The 16200-nt window shown below is 37.5% G+C and overlaps 2 protein-coding genes across 5 annotated transcripts; both read right to left on the bottom strand.

The window, feature by feature from the left end:
* Positions 1 to 1761: 1761 nt before the first annotated feature.
* On the bottom strand, positions 1762 to 9700 carry LOC122074906 (homeobox protein ATH1-like). 4 transcript variants are annotated; one of them, XM_042639892.1, is made up of 6 exons: positions 8875 to 9700; positions 8117 to 8190; positions 3370 to 5083; positions 2600 to 2952; positions 2350 to 2410; positions 1762 to 2201 (listed from the first exon to the last, which is right to left on the bottom strand). In XM_042639892.1, exons 3-6 carry the CDS (start codon positions 4675 to 4677, stop codon positions 2049 to 2051), a joined length of 1875 nt encoding a protein of 624 aa, XP_042495826.1. In that variant the 5' UTR covers positions 4678 to 5083; positions 8117 to 8190; positions 8875 to 9700; the 3' UTR covers positions 1762 to 2048. The 4 variants fall into 4 exon arrangements, with proteins under 4 accessions (XP_042495826.1, XP_042495828.1, XP_042495827.1 ...); XM_042639894.1 differs by having other exon boundaries at positions 3370 to 5036; XM_042639893.1 differs by lacking the exon at positions 8875 to 9700 and adding an exon at positions 8417 to 8843.
* Positions 9701 to 15507: 5807 nt separating this feature from the next.
* On the bottom strand, positions 15508 to 16193 carry LOC122072635 (abscisic acid receptor PYL2-like; the record flags this gene model as incomplete). The annotated part of the gene is made up of 1 exon (XM_042637000.1): positions 15508 to 16193. A coding segment is annotated over one exon (441 nt), but the record flags the coding sequence as incomplete, so codon positions are not given.
* Between the last annotated feature and the right edge of the window lie 7 nt (positions 16194 to 16200).

The following is a 16200-nucleotide window of genomic DNA, read 5'->3' as shown; positions in this document are numbered from 1 at the left end:
TTCTCCATTCTTGTTTCTTGACATAGGAATAGGCATAAATTTTTATTTCTGTTTCCATAAACAAGTGAAATGAAACAGAAAAATCAAACGGTTTTTGGGGTGTTTTTCTGTTTCTAAGCACAAAAAAAAAAAAAAAAAAGGGAAAAACCGTTTCTAGAAACAAAATCAAACGGCCCTTAATTCACTTTGAATGAGTCTTGGGTGCTTAAATTTACTTTCTATATAGCTAATCTTTCCTTTTATTCTTAAAAACAAAAAACACCTAATGGTAGCAAAAGCTAGATGCTTAAATTAATTTTCTATATAGCTAATCTTTCCGTTTCAAGTGTTTTTACCTAGCTCAATGGCCCAGGTATTTTATTTTTTATTTTGTATATGTATGTATATGTTCAATATCCAGCTTAGCCACAATATAGGTTTTTTTATTTGTTTATTATTATTATTATTTTGTGGGTGGGGGAAGTTTTGAGTTCCAAGTTCCAACATTCCCATAATTGAAACTAGGGTGTAAGTTTGGCCTAGTGAACTAAAGCCCACCTAAAGCTAGCTCGGAAATTTCAAGGTAGGCTAGGCTAGGTTTGGGATTTCAAAGCCCATGGTCAGATCGTCCCCAACCATCCCGGTGTTGGAATGGCAGGTCTATGTTCTGATCCACCGAATAAGCCAATTCATTTGGGACCCAATAGCTGACTTTCGCATATTTCCAAATAGAGAAAATAATGTTTGCGGATGAGTGTTATCGTTGTGCATAGACATATGGGGAGGCAAAATGACAATCCATCTCCCTATGAAATACAATAATGATTCCCTTTGATGCTTCTACGTGCTCTCCCATTGGCTCATGCACAAGGAGCTACATTCCCCACAAAAACTCAAGGCACCAAAGTAGATCCATTCAAAGGAAGTGAGAGGAAATAAAATCTCAAAAGCAAAAATTTCAAAGATGTTTGCCCAAATGCCTAAGAGAGTAAACAATAGAAGGCACCTGAGTTCCCACAATCTCTTCCGTAATCTATATTGTTCCAAATTTTTAGGTAGTTAAAGTCAATACTTATCCATAAGTTCTTGTTTTCTTTTGGATTAAATTAAAAGATTTAAAGTTTTCTAATGGAAGCACCAACTACTTTGATCTTCAGAACCCAATGAATGCGCAAGCTCTACCAATCACAGATCGAAACAGAGGATGCAAATCAAAAGGAACCCTTAAAGAAATCTGATCAGTTACCATTACTTCATTTAATAGACTAATTAAAGTTTCAAAAGTCGAATTTTTGTTTAAATTAAGTCATCAAAATAGTAACCTCAAGGCTTAAGCTGAGCTAATCTGAATGTTCAAATACTCTTGATCGGATGAAGAATATACCCATATGATACAAAGATGCCAATATTCGATTGAAGCTACAGTTTTTTTAGTCTAGAAACAGAGCATTCCTATCAGGGTATCCATGAATTCAGATGATGAAGACGGAAATTTAATTCATAGCTTATACATGCCACACATCTCGACATCATCTTAACTATACATATTTGAATGTCATCAGGGTTGTCCACTTTCTTTCTGCTCCTTGCTATGTCCTTAAGGCCATACTTGGGACAGACCAAACTTTTCTATACCTCTTGAGCCCTCTGCCCGGAGCTCAGGCAATGATAGGAGTGCCGCAGTTGGTGGCAGTACATACGTTGGATTTTTCAGTCTCACCCTCCCCCAGCACTCTTTCATCTCAATTTTCAGGAGTGATTCTTAACCAGTAGTCACTGAAGTAGCAAAGATGCATTTACTGAAATATTTAAGTTGGCATTACAGATTTAGTCCAAGTTAGCCAACAAAACAAATTATGTACAAAAATTAATCATCTGAAGGTGATGCAGCAGTGTGCAAGGGCTTCCCTTTCACACTGAATGAAAAAAGATTGCAAAGCCCCATCTTCCTTTTTCCTTTTCCCTTGTATATCCTAGCTCAGATTTGTGATTTCTCAGTCATGAACATCAAAGCACAGCAAAAGAAGGGAATGAATCATGAAGCTAATTCTAAATACATTGGCATCAGTTCATTCATGATAATCAATCCTAAATTGATTCCCATGGACTCTAGTAGTTACTTCTCCAGTCCGACGACCCTTTCTCATGTTCATTTCTGAGTACATTTCTTCAATCATTGGTTTCCAGAGGCGAACCCGTGCATTTATAAACCAGTTGGAGACCTGATCGCAAACACATAAAACAGAGGTCAAAGAAAGAACTCTTCAAGCCATACCCAGCAAAGAATGGCAGAAGACATGTGATTTCTTTCCCTTTGTGAGAAGATGTAATAAAAATAAGACACTTCAGCTCATAGTAAATGAAAAATACCTGGTTTCTTGTCAACCCACTTCTTATTGCAAGTAAATGCTTCTCCGCATCTTTCGGATACCTGAAAATCCATCAAGTTTTTGAATGAGAACACTTTAGACCCCTCCATAATTGAAGAGTAATTGTTATTTCAGTAAAACCTATAGTTTCATTTTTTCAAAATAGTGTGCTTCCAACCAGCACCTGCAAACATATATTATGAAAAATGCTGTGGAAAAAGGCTCATAACTATTCTTGAAAGGGAACTCACGGATGGAGAAAGTTTTCAAACATCCATGCCCGCAAAACAGAGACAGATTTTTCAGGCAGCCCTCTTTGAGGTCTCCACGTTTGATCATCTCTTCTCCTCAGCTGCTGGAGAGCCCATTGCTTTTGGATGAAAGATGACTTGAAAGATGTCCCCTCTCTATTACGTCCACTGCAGAGGCCTTCCCCAGTAGCAAGGATTTGATAAGTGATTCTCTCCCTTAAGTTTTTATATAGGAGGGAGACTTTTTGAAGAACAAAACGGGCATGTATCTGAGGATCCAGCTCAGTTGCAGCATGAAATGCAGAAATTACTGTATGGATCTCATCCAAACAGTGGTTGAATCTGTTATCAACCTGAACATTAAAGAAATAAATAAAAAATTTAAAATTAAAAAATGCAATTATTAAAAGAAAAAACGCCAATTTAACTTTGGACCGAGATATGTAAATCTGGCCAGGTCACAGGTAACTCAGGAAGCCCAGGGTTTTATCCCAAAAAAGAGCCTGGCTGACCTGGCAGCATAACCCAAGAGCGATATAGTGTAACTCAATCGAATCAGGCTACTGTACCATTTTTGAAGTAATTAATCTTAAAAAAGAAAAAAAAAAAACAATTAATCAAGTATATATTTCTCATATGCCAGAGGCCTATGTCTTCTTTTAAGTCCCAAGATGGATGAGCACAGTGACTCACTGAATCCCGTCTGGATATTTGATTGTGTACGCACCTACAACAGGGAGAAGAATAACAAATAAAGAGGAGCTAGATACCAGTTCTAGTAGTGACTGCAGTTGAGTTTTCTTTGCTTCAATTTCCTGTCTTTGCAATGTGAACTTAATTTGATCCTTGGATCTGACTGCTCCAGCAGAATACTGAGATTCTTCAGAGTCCACTGAAATCTCTCTCATATCAGGGCAGTTTGAAGAAAATGAAATCTTCGCCCCATTCCCGATCTGTCCTGATGAATACCTAATGTTGTCTAGATTTCCAAGCGAATAGCTTGCAATTTCAGTGAGTATTTGCTGAGCCACATGGAAATATTTTGATCCCGACAAAATATGTGAGATGTCGAAAAATTTATATGAACCATAACTCAGGGAAAGCTCCTTACTCTTGCTACAGGTTTGCTCTGAATCCAATCCCGTTCCCAGCCCTACTTCGTGCAAAGAATGCCGAGTAAAACCAGAGCAGCTTATTTCTGAGCACTGATGTGAAAAGGTGGGTACAGTGGTGATAGATGGTTGGCATGTGGCAAGACTTAGAGACAGCTCATTATTAGGCATACGGTACGTGTACGAATCATCCGCACTGTAGTTAGACTTGTTAGATGTAATCCAAGCACTGGGGCCTAAGCAACCAACAAAACGATATGGCTCACTAAAAGCATTCATCGGAGTTTTCCCAGTAAGCACCTCACCATCTTGCGACTTCTTGACATCCCATTTACCATCCAATTGCCCAGGAAAACTGCAGTCCTTCGGCGCCATAAGCTCTGCATCACCCTGTCCTCTATTGTATTTATCGTTCATAGAGGCTGCATATGATGAATCTGAAGTGTTGTAGCCATTTGAAGCAAAAATCCTCAAATCCTCCAATGGGACTGTTGTTGGGGTATAAATTGTGACCCTATCAAGATTTTCATGCAGAGTACTGGATGTTTCCAAAATGTTAGGAAGTGATGTAGCAGAAAGAGATGTTTCTCCGCTGAACTGCTCCTGAAGCTCACTGTTGTTGACATGATGCAAACTTCTGACTGAGGCATTTCTAATGGCTTGTCTATTGAGCAGCAAATTTCTAGATATTGAAGCATTTGAATCAACAATCCCACCATGATTTGTCATTGGGAAATCATCTTGGAGATCATTCATTACTTCTCCTTGCAAAGTTGGGAGCAAAGGATATCCAGCTATGATCTGGCTTCGGCTATTAAGAATTAGAGACTGGACAAGTGCATCTGATAACAAATGTGAGGGGATCCCATCTAAAACCATAGGATTTCGATCAGCAATTTCTGGCGACGGGTTGATTATGCCATCCTCCATTTGACAAAGGGAGAGCAAAGGACAGTTATATATCATATATAACCTCTACTAAACCATTCTTCACAGCTTAAAGTCAATAATCTCTCACTTTGTGAGAGTAGAGTAAGAGATTAGTAACTTTAACCTCTAACTATTAGTGACTTCAACCTCCACAGAAGTTAGTGGCTAATACCATGTGATTGTTGCATATTCAGATATTTAAGTTACAACCCAGGAAACTGTAACATTAAAGCAGCCTGCAAATTGCATCTCCAACCACTGTTCATGACCATTCACAGTGGATCTCCCTGAAAAAGAGAAGACATTAGTCACTTCTATGGCAAAGGGCTTCTGCGCTCCAATTGGTATTGTCATTCTCTGCGTCGGTTATTGATTCATCTTCAGGAAATACAGGCCTTGAATACCACCCATAAGTAACTATGAGGCAATGCACATACCAAGTCTAGAAAATACAAATGAAGGTGAATCATATTCTGATAGTAAGATATCTAGATGGGTACTGAGGACACTACAAAGCAGAAACGAAAGATAGGGCAATTGAACTGACTAATACCCCATGTGAAGAAAGAATTTACTGAAAAACATGAAATTAACAAAATGCACATCTAGGGTCAGCACCCAGCAAAAGAGATTCAAATGAAATATACAATACATCATAATGTACCAGTTGGATTTGCCATAAGGTTCACAGAGACATGCTAACAATCTTTGGGCTTGAGCATATGAAAGGATTTCAAATGATGATTTTCTGCACTAAAAAAAAGGTTATATTCTTTCACTCATTGAGCTCACAGTCAGTAATACACAATGACGAATCTTATCCCTGCATCAGTACTCATTAACAAGTAAACTCATCCCAATGACTCCATACATATTCTGAATGAAGTTGCAAAGATTGTAAAGCATACGAGTTTTCGATTTTCTTTTGAAGCATCGTCACTGCACCATCACCTCTTCATGAGGGCTTCAAATATTAGTTATTTGGAGGGTCCATGAATTTATTGACCCTTATCATCTAACCACCATATATTTAATAATCAAAATATCATGCCATCCGTTAAGGCATCTAAAATCTCTCAACTTCAAATCGCCTCTATTTGGCAAGAAACAACGCTACGAAACAGGACTCTCTTCCAATGATCCAAGAAGCAAGATTGCCTAGGGACCTGATACAGGTGAGCAAGTTTTCAGGTAGAACCCAAGTAGAAATCCACCAGGGCACGAGTGTCCTACAAATGCCGTTGTCAGACAGCATATGTTCAGCTATGTCTACTGAAGTGCCAGGACCTTGGGGTGGAAGTAAGATGAATACCATATGTGTGATTCATAGGTAACAACAAGATGATTAACCTCGAAATATTCTAAAGAAGTTAGATGGGGTGATCAATCAAACACAGTACAGAAGCCATTCTGCAGTTACTAGAACTGCAGAAGCAAAGGATGTATTCATTAAGATTCCTAAACATAATTTTTTGTGCAGCTACTTGCAGCTGAAAACAAGAGATGTATGATATTTAGAGGGTGAATAGACAATAGGTATTTTATTGGAATGAGATATCTCTGATAGTCTTCTTTAAGAGGTCCTAATCAATCTGTTCTTAAAACCTATGAAGCCAGCTCACGGAGCAGAACTGACATAGACAACAGATAAAGTGGAAAAGAAGATGGATGCCTTATCTAATGGGCTCTCTCATCAATTTATTTTCAAGATAAACAAAAGGAGCAAGAGGAGTAGCGTTGTCACTGAAGTGATTTTAAAATGCAGACTAGAACAGCCAACAAGATATGGCAATTTTCAATCCAGCCTGTCCAACTACCCAGACCCACACAGTTTCAAACTGGGTTTGGCTGAAAACTTAGGGGTCTTACTACCAAAAGGACCCCTCTCGTTTGCATGGCTGTATTTGTATTGATGTACTTTCTATGTATATATTCAAAATGCAGATTTTAACATAGGTTGTTAACATGGTGGGATTTAACTTTATTTATGCGGGTATTGCCATGTAAACATGGGTGGGAGTTGCCCAAAGATTTTTTTTCTTCTAAGTAAATAAGAAAAGGTCATCATAAAATCTAGTGCAAATTTTGAGAGAGAAACAGTCCTTTTCCCAAACAAAGTGCAACATAAAAATATCAGTACAGGGAAAAACGCAACACCACACAAATAGATTTTGGCCAGAGGACTACATGAGAATATAGATATTAGAAAACAACACGCAGCAATGACCTCTAACAAAGCACATGCATCAATTGACACAAGGTTCTAACAATATATTTACAGTTACAATAGACATTATGAGCTTAGCTGCAAGGAGGTTTCACAGGACGGAGAGGGTCTCATAGTGATGTTTCCTATGCATATAACAAGAATTATCTCTTAAGCAGCCACTCATGGGCATCGAACACTTGGCAGTGGGTGGGTCTGTTACATGGAATGCAATCATCTCCAACACCCCCCCCCCTAAGCGGCAATATCAATGATGAATACCATAAGACACCAAGTTAATAGTTAAAATGATCATCAGACTATACCAAATCTTGCAAGGAAAGATGGGAACAGCAGAGTTTTAAAATATGGAATCTATCAGTGCCAGAAATCGGTCTGAAAAAGCCCTAGAATCAGCCAATCTGAGGAATATTCCAATGATTCCTGTGGTTTTGTTTCCAGTAATCGAGATCAGTGACCACACAACTTGCCGATCTGATTCCTGATTCTTGGGGAACAGTAAAGGCAAGAAAAAAAAATCATTTCATCATTAAATAAGCAAGAACATCAAACAATATATTTATTTGAATGGAAAATTCTGAAAATTGAAAATTCAGAGAGTCCCAAGACTACTTCAGAAGAAGGGAGCAGGAAAATTACAGGAATTCAAAACTGAAAAGAAAAATCCATCAATCAAGAGGCAACCTTCCTTTGTCTTGGGGTGGGGAGGGAAGGGAAGGAAAATGATTCAGTTCTACTTAACGAATAGAAATTGAACATTGAACAATGGATGTAATGGTATGCCAAATTTAGAAAGCAAAAAAAAAGGAGAAAGATACTCAATATATTGAGCAGTTTATTTGCAACCCAATTCATTTAGAGGAGCATTCTAAGATTTCAATGAAATTACTCTAAAAAGCGGAGAGGAACAATAGTATGGGATCAAACTGAGCTCTCAAAATCTAAAATGCAGAATATCTAATCTTTGCAGTTAGATTGTTGAAGGGAGTAAGAGAGACCATATATCCATTTTAAACCATAAAAAAATAAATAAATAAATAAAAAAAACCCAAAATGCATGCCGTGAAGATACTTTCCAGGCCAAAATGATTCCTAATATATTAAACTCACAGCGAAGAACTTCAACATATAAAAAAAAGACAAAATATGAACTTCAACAGATAGTTTCAGATAAAAAAAGACACTAACACAAGTGGTTTACAGTAGCAACAAAGGCTAGAGGAAGGAAGGGGCTGCACATTTACAAACCTTCCACCCGTTTGCAGGAGAGCTACCACTGACCATGGAATGAACCAACTAATATGTAATGTCCTCCATAGAACCTGACCAAAGAATAGGAATTCATTACTTCCTAGCTTTCACACTTTATCTCATGACCAAAACTCAAAGTTCCTTGAAAAGAACATACACATTTGATTGATGTCAAAAGTAGGTTCTCTAAGAGAACTCAAAAACAAGAACATACAGGACAAAGTTTACTAGGAATCATTGTTTTCCTTTTCCTTCAAACAGTCAAATCAAAAGCCAAAAAGAAGTGGGTCTCTTTACCATCTTTCGCTTCGTTTTGATTCATCATAAAATTGGGTTTTCCTCCCCAAACCCAGAAAAACAAAAAGGGTTGGCTTCAGAGGCCACATGACTCCTGCATTATATCCCTCTTAAACCACAAAATCAAAGCAAAAGCTCTCTCTCTCTCTCTTGAAAACTCCAGAATCTAAGAGAGATTAGTAGTCCTCCTTCCCTTTCTAAACTGAACCAACAAGCGCTAAAGCTCAAAGACAAAGTAGGATGGGTCTTCAAATCAAAGGAGAAACAACAAAGGGGGAAAAATACAAATTTAAAAGGAAGGGATGGATAAAGAAGAGCAAGGGTCAAAAAAGCCAAAGCAAAACCTTCCACAATCCAAAGAGGAGATAGAGAGAGAAAAAGCAATGATGGACTAATAAATTAAGATAGAAGGAGGAGAAGCCACACAAGAATAAAAACAAAGAGATAGAGAGCATTACTCCTGGTGCAGTGCCACTCAATTCGATTGCAGGCTTTTGAGGGCCCATCACTATTTTCTCTCTCTTTCTGATCTTCTTTGTCTTCCCCACAGCTCTCATCAGCTGCTTCTGTATAATCATCAGATTCATCACAATCAAATATCTGGAATCTCTGTTCAAACTTCTGTTTTTTGAAGGTGCTAGCAGCACCCATTTTTCAATATTGGAATACTTTTTTAGCCCTTTCAGACAAATGGCTAATGAGTGTGAGAGAATGGAAAAAGAGTAAAAAGCATACAAAGACTGAAATTTTACTTTGCTACAGAAAATAGAGAGACAAAGTAAGAGTTGGCAGTTGGCAGGCAGCAATAGTACTGCTACTGCAGCAGAGTGTGGTCAGCTGGAAGTATTTTTGTGTCCTGAGCATGGAAGAGAGAAGAAAAGATGAGCTAAGTAAAGCTAAAGAGGGGCTGAAAAGAAATCTGAGGAGGCTGAGGAAATCTTTGAGCAACTTATTTGGGGAAATCAAAAATAAAAAATGCTCAGGCACATTTAGCCAAACTTATTGTGGGGTTTGTAATATTTGTACGGTGGAAGTGGTGGAACTGGGGAAGTGGGTTTCCTCTCCCCTAATGGGGAAAAAAATTCTCTGCTTTCCTGCAGAATGAGCATAGTACTAGTAATGATCACGATCCAACAACTCCCTCGCTGGTCACAACTCACAAGTCACAACCCCACCATGAGTCCATGACCTATGCACCAGCTGCAGTACCAGGGTTTCAGGTTATGTTCACGGTTGCATTTGCTCATGCCTGTGGAGTAAAATTTTCTTTTTGGGTTGGAAATGGGGAGTGGATCGTGCATTCATACCTGGAGCGTTGCACGGGTGCTTGCATTGATGATGGGTTTCTAAGCCCAAAACAAACTCTCACTGCGGATTATTATGTCTGAATGACTGTTTTTTCCAAAGATTCGAAACAAAATTTTAACTTTTAAACTCAAAACGAATTATTCCGCTAACTTATAAACTCAAAACTCAAAATTTTAACTTTTAAACACAATCTGCATAGGCTTTGGCAAGAGCATAAAGCTGGCTTTTTAAGAGATGTACTCATCATCTAATTTTTCCATTGGATGGTGAATTAATCTAAGGAGATGTACTATTAAAACAACCACCAAGCAAACACCTAGAAATGAATGACATGGGCGAAATCCACTACACATCATCTATCAAATTCATAGTCCTAAGATTTTTTTTTTTGAAAAAACCCACGGATGGATACATCTACACATACACCCACACATACAATGCATATGACATGGTTTAATCTCACAACCTCGTCCCTTGGGCGCCAACTCTTCAAGCCGGAGCTGCCACCAATGGCCATCCTAGTGTTCGTATAGTCCTAAGGATATAAGGCATGTGAAATATATAGAAAAAATATTAAAATGAGTGTCCTAAATTTTTTATAGGTCAACGAATTGAATAATTTTTTAATCTCATATTTTACCTTTTTTTTTTTTTTTTTAATCCAAATTCTTAAATTGACTAAACGAATTATTCTTTATCAAAAATAAAAAATAAAAAATCTAAACGAATTATTCTTTGCTTGAATAATTATTGAATCCGAGTTTGCTAATTATACTTGTGCTCACTCAAAAATTTTATTTTGTGATTCTTGATCAAAAGAGATTTAAATTGTAATTTAACTCACTAAGGGAAGAAATAGAGAGGTCTCTAGACATAGACAAATAACTCGTGGGTAAAACTATTGAAGTCTCTTTCTTAACTATTCAACCGAATAAGAGAATCTTTCATTTTTGCTTGGATGGAACATCTGGAATAGTGAGTATAATAGTTTTAATATTTGTACACAAAGAGCAAATCATCATGCATCTATTATTGGGATTCCTTTCACCTACAGCCAAAATAAATAAATAAACTTTTGTGGAATTTCGATTATCTCCTTTATTTTTATTTTTATCATGCAAGAGACTTCGAAGATGCCGCTAGCTATTGGCTATATATGTCACAAGACAAGGATCCCCAAGGAGAGGCGAACTCATGACTCAAGTGTTTGATTACAGGGCTGCACATTCAAGTTGGCACGTGTCAGCCTGAAATCAAAGGCCATGCCAGCAGGTTGGGCTGGGCTAGGGAGATGTTCTGAAGCCCAAAGAGATGCATGGATCGAGTTCAGACATAAAAAAGATTAAAAAAAAATTAATAATAAATAATCCTGCCCTCCTCTACATTAGTATTATATATTTTAATGGGCTCAGTTTGAGCTGAGAACCTTTTTTCTAAGGTGCAATTGGGCTGATTTGGGCTTAAACAGAATTTGGTAAACAGCCCAGGTCAGATCAAATTTGGGTATTTGGGAAAGTGAAAACCAAGCCAGACCCAATAGCCTTCCATAGATGTGTAGACACTTTATTGTTAGTGTTGGATGGGAAAGTAGATGTGCTGGTTCAGTGCATTACACACACACTCTCTCTCTCTCTCTCTCTCTCACACACACACACACAGTAGGTCATTGTTCCTGTTGTACATGCACTCAGTCATCTGGACTCTGGCATAGTGTCCAGCACTATTCCACATTTTCCACAGAAAATATTGAATGAATGAATAAATTTCCATTTAAGAACTACAGTACCAACCAAGGGAATCTGTGAGGGATTTATCCAAAATGAAGAGAAAAAAAAAAAAGGGTAGTAAAAAAGAGGGTGGGTCTCGATGTAATGGTGGTGTAAATTTGGCTTGACGGTGTGAACTTGTCCTGGGTTGTCTCGAGTCTGAACATGATTTGAGCTAAGATTTTTTTTACTTTAAGGGCGATAGGTTAAGGTTGAAAAACACTAACCTTAGGACAGGATTGGGTTGGATGAGGCCTATGCCTAATCCGGCTTTGATTTTAACCTTGTTTTATATAATATAATTTACGATTATTATTCTATCCTTTTATTCAGAACAATGAAATTTGGGCCATCGGTTCTTATGGTGAGGTAGTCTGAATATCTATTATTGTGTTGCTCTTTATAAATTTAATTTTGTATATTGATCATTTGATCTATTGCTGTCTTTTATAAAAAAAAAGAAAAATTTCGATACATAGGACACAAAGGGTCCGTGCTAACCTAGCCCAATCAGGGTAAATTAGGGCCGGATTGGGTTGGCATGAGCCAGGCAGGGTTGGTTGAGTATTGGGGACCTAGAGTTGGGCTGGGGTCTTAAGAAACCCAACCCTATCTCACCCCTAATTGTTTCATTGTGACTTAGTGATAATGGGTTCAAATCGATATATAACCTCCCCATAAAGCGAGGGCGAGGCCTCCCCTAGACCACACAATGAGAGAGAGAGATAGATCCACTTCTGTATGTTTGTATCAAAATTTCAATGCTTTATGGGCCATAACAATCACAAAAGAATTTGAACGACTCAGCAGTGCCGAATTCTGATCAATCTCTGGTGATAAGAAGAAACTATTTTGGTTTTTATTTCCTTTTAGGTATTCCTCATCGCTGAAACAGTCTTGCCCAACTTGAATTAGTAGGAGCCCATCAAACGAATTGGACTATGATCTTTGGGCTAAATCTCCTAGGTGAGATTTGGAGAGGGATATTGACCACTTGCAAGTGCTGGCAGATAATCTGATTTATCTCTTAATTGGAGATAATTAGAAAGGGGAGGGATTTATATGTCGCCTTGTGTTAGCATTGACATATGGTTCATGCCAAGGCAATGAGTGCACGGGAGAAAATGCCTTACAATTCGTATACTAAAGGGATCCACAAAGGCAGGGAGGAGAAAGAGTAGTAAGGGGAAGAGATCGTGAGTGGGGTGTATGCTACGGGCATTCTGTATATCATTTTCATTAATAAAAAATCTACGATGTTCACTTAAACGATAGACATTCTTCATGGATTTAAGTGTCAAAAGTGTGTTCATCAAATCAATATAAATTATTTAATAATGATTAATTTACATGATTATAGTAATAAGCGGATGTTGTCATTTGCTTTTCAACCTAAAAGTAGTTCACAATTTCACCAAAAAAAAAAGTAGTTCACAACTAGAGACAGAAATATTGTGTGTTTTTAGTAATAGAGATTCCGAAACACAAGTATGAGTATGCATATTGTGTATATTGGACTCAGTCTCATGAAAATATTGAATGGATTACTCTCAGGTATATTTAAAATAAGATACTCATTATAGGATTACAATAAGTCTCCGGATATGAGAGATTGTTGCAATCAAACATTATGTGCTTTGGTGTACTAATCGTTGATGTCTCTTTGATTATATATCAATGTAATGGGTTCATAGTGTTTGCATGTGAACAAAAGAGGCGCTCAATAAGGAATTCATTTTCCATACAAAGAGACAGATTGTTTATTCATAATTGGATGAAATTCCGGCACCGATACGTGGCATATATTTTTTGTAACTTGTTTACAAAGGGATTTAAAATATTATTATTTATTAATAATTATTTTTCTAAATATTTTGGAAACGATTTTGGTGTTTAATCGATGGTTCAGATTCTCTGTATAGGACATTTGATTAAGGATGGTGTCAATAATTAAGTTCATGTTCTATGTCAGTTATGTAGTATTGCTTAAGTGGAGGGACTTGGTTCAAATATTCTTTCTTCTTTGGAGACATATGAGTTACATCTTCTATTTAATGTTCTTGAATATCTTCAATTAAGAATTAAAGATATTATGGTTTGATGAAACTTAAAAGGATTACCTATTGGTATCCTACCTATTACTAATTTGATCACGTAGGAAATTTTGTGATGACAATCACAATAAATGAGAGAAAAGGGACAAAAGGATCACTCTCCACGCAAGTAGTATTTTTCCCTCTCGCTCTTGCGTATCCCATGTCCCTCCCTTTGGAAAATTGCAAGCTCTCTCTCTCTCTCTCTCTCTCTCTATCTAACTTGTGAGTTAAAATTAGGGTTTTTGGGTTGTTAAACCCTTAGAGGGTGGAGGAGATCGTCGTCTTCGCAGTTTGTGCAAGGATTGTTATAGAGACTTATTTTCTGTTACCATTGGAATAAGCAAAAGCTATTTTTCCTAGAAAGTACTGCATTTGTGATACAAAAGCTCCTATTCTCTCCTTGAGCAATTTTGAATGTCCAAATATTACATTTGGATTGATCTTAATTAGATCTATTGTAAATAAAAACTTTTAAATGGGCATAATCAATCAACACCAAGGTACTGCCGCGCTAGACAATGGGATCATTACTTTTATAGACTGTTGGGCTTGAACAATCCAACATTTGGTCTAATTTTGTACTTTCATTTCTCTATGAAAGAGGGGGAGGGGGAGGGTTTACATCCAACATTACTTTTTTTGAATCAACCTCAGGGTGCTGAGCTATATAATGGTTGTACAGTGAGCCATGTGTTTCGCTTTGAATGATGGGAATTAATACAATTTGTATAGGTCTTACAAGTTATTACACCCTCCCTCTTCAAACCTACCAAAATAGAGAGAGAGAGAGAGAGAGAGAGAGAGTGGCTGGTTCTTGGCTCATTTTGATCCAAATCTGACCTTTGGCACATTGAAGTGAAAGAGAGTGGCTTTAAGATGGGATGGGGTTATGGGCAATGGGCTATGGGTTGTCACTTCAAAGAGAAACTTCTAAAGAAGAGATGAAGCTTCTTGGTCACAAGTCCCATCAGGGTCATCACATGCATACCTCCCAAAAGCTTTATCTTTGTCCCTTATGGCTGAATTCTAGAGCTGCCATTGAAAGTCACACAATAAATTTAAGGCAAAGGTGGGTCGATGCATCAATTTTCTTGCTTGCTTGCCTTGCCTTGCCTTCTATCATTACTTCCTGTCTCCTATGCACCCTTTAAAATCCTTTTCCCCAACTGATCACATTACAATTTCACAATAGGGTTCTTTAAAGTAAAACCACAAAGACAAAAGTTGCTTCCTTTCCTTTGAAGCACGCACCCGTACCCACACCCACACGAGGAGAGAAGAGAAAGAACAAGTGAGATGAGCCAACACATATCCAAGAGAAGAAAAAGTGAGATGAGCCAACACATATCCAAGAGGATACGTATGTCAATATTTTAATCAATGCCCCTCTTCCCCTCCCCCCCAAACTCGAGATAAGAGGGTACAACACATGAACTGATAACTACTGCTGATCACCTTGAGGTATCTGTGAGTATTTCTATGTGTGATGATGACTTATGAACCATGTTGTAGATTGGTGAAGAGAAAATCTCTTGATCCATGAAATTTGACCCATTGGTTGAACTAACGAAGAGTTCGTTGGATTTTCGAAAATAGGGTATAAGATCAAATGATGATATTCATTGTTCTTAGAGTTCAATCATATGTCAAGTCACCTTGGATGAAGAGAGAACCTCTTAATTCATGAGATTTGACCCACTTTGGATTTAAAAAAAATAAGAAATAGGAGCTAATGATAATATTCATTGTTCCAGGAGTTCAATCATATGTCATGTCACCTTGAATGAAGAGATTCTTCCTTCACCTTCAGTGATAGAAAATTTCCAATTGATCAATATTTCCAAACGAAAAATCTCACTTATTTATTGATGAATGTCAATTTTGATTATTTTCAATGCAACTAAGCATGAGACATAAGGAATTAAAAGAGAAATAAAGCTAAAAAAAAATACTCGAATCATTACCCTAAGAGCTAAGATTGTAACTAAGCAAAAGCATTCATTCAAACTACTAAAACTTGTACTCAAACACCCAATAAATCAAAGCTGCTTTCTTCACCTAATTCTAAAACTATAACCACTAATAAGAAAGATTTCAAAACCAAAAACACAAAAACCCACCCAATATTTCCCTTTTGCTGCCAGTGATTTGGGTCCAAAACTGCTCTCATCTGGAACTATCATGGCCTCCATGCAGAGAAGATGTAGCAATAATGGCAAGCTTTTGCAGGTTCAACTTGACCACAGTATCAACAAACATTTTGGTATCCTCTCCTGTATTCCCTTGAGGAATTTCAACAACATAAGACTCCAAAACAATAGTATAAACCTTTCCACCCTTGTGAAACTCATTAACTGAAGTAACTGATCTATAACTCTTCAGCCTATGCTCACCACCCACCACACTAAAGCTCAATATGTGCTTCTCATCATCTAGAATCTCTAGTTTCTCCGTGCTCGTCGATGCCGGAAGTCCTGAGATCACAGTGACCTCTCTGATGCTGCCAACACGTCCATCACCTTTCTTGATGTTGCAGCTCTTGATGAAGTGTTTGTACCTTTGAGGGTTATCAAATTGCCTCACCAGAGGCCATACTACACTGAGGGGGGCATCA

The sequence above is a fragment of the Macadamia integrifolia genome, chromosome 3, assembly GCF_013358625.1.
Source record: "Macadamia integrifolia cultivar HAES 741 chromosome 3, SCU_Mint_v3, whole genome shotgun sequence".
NCBI lineage: Eukaryota > Viridiplantae > Streptophyta > Magnoliopsida > Proteales > Proteaceae > Macadamia > Macadamia integrifolia.
Note: the sequence above shows the minus strand (reverse complement) of the source record. Positions and strands in the feature narration are given on the sequence as shown.

Coding starts and splice junctions, on each gene's coding strand:
- LOC122074906 (XM_042639892.1), bottom strand. CDS start 4,677: ATGATATATAACTGTCCTTTGCTCTCCCTTTGTCAAATGGAGGATGGC. Junction 2,953..3,369: donor TGCAGTCACTACTAGAACTG/GTATCTAGCTCC, acceptor TTTAATGTTCAG/GTTGATAACAGATTCAACCA. Junction 2,202..2,349: donor GTGGGTTGACAAGAAACCAG/GTATTTTTCATT, acceptor GTTTGCGATCAG/GTCTCCAACTGGTTTATAAA.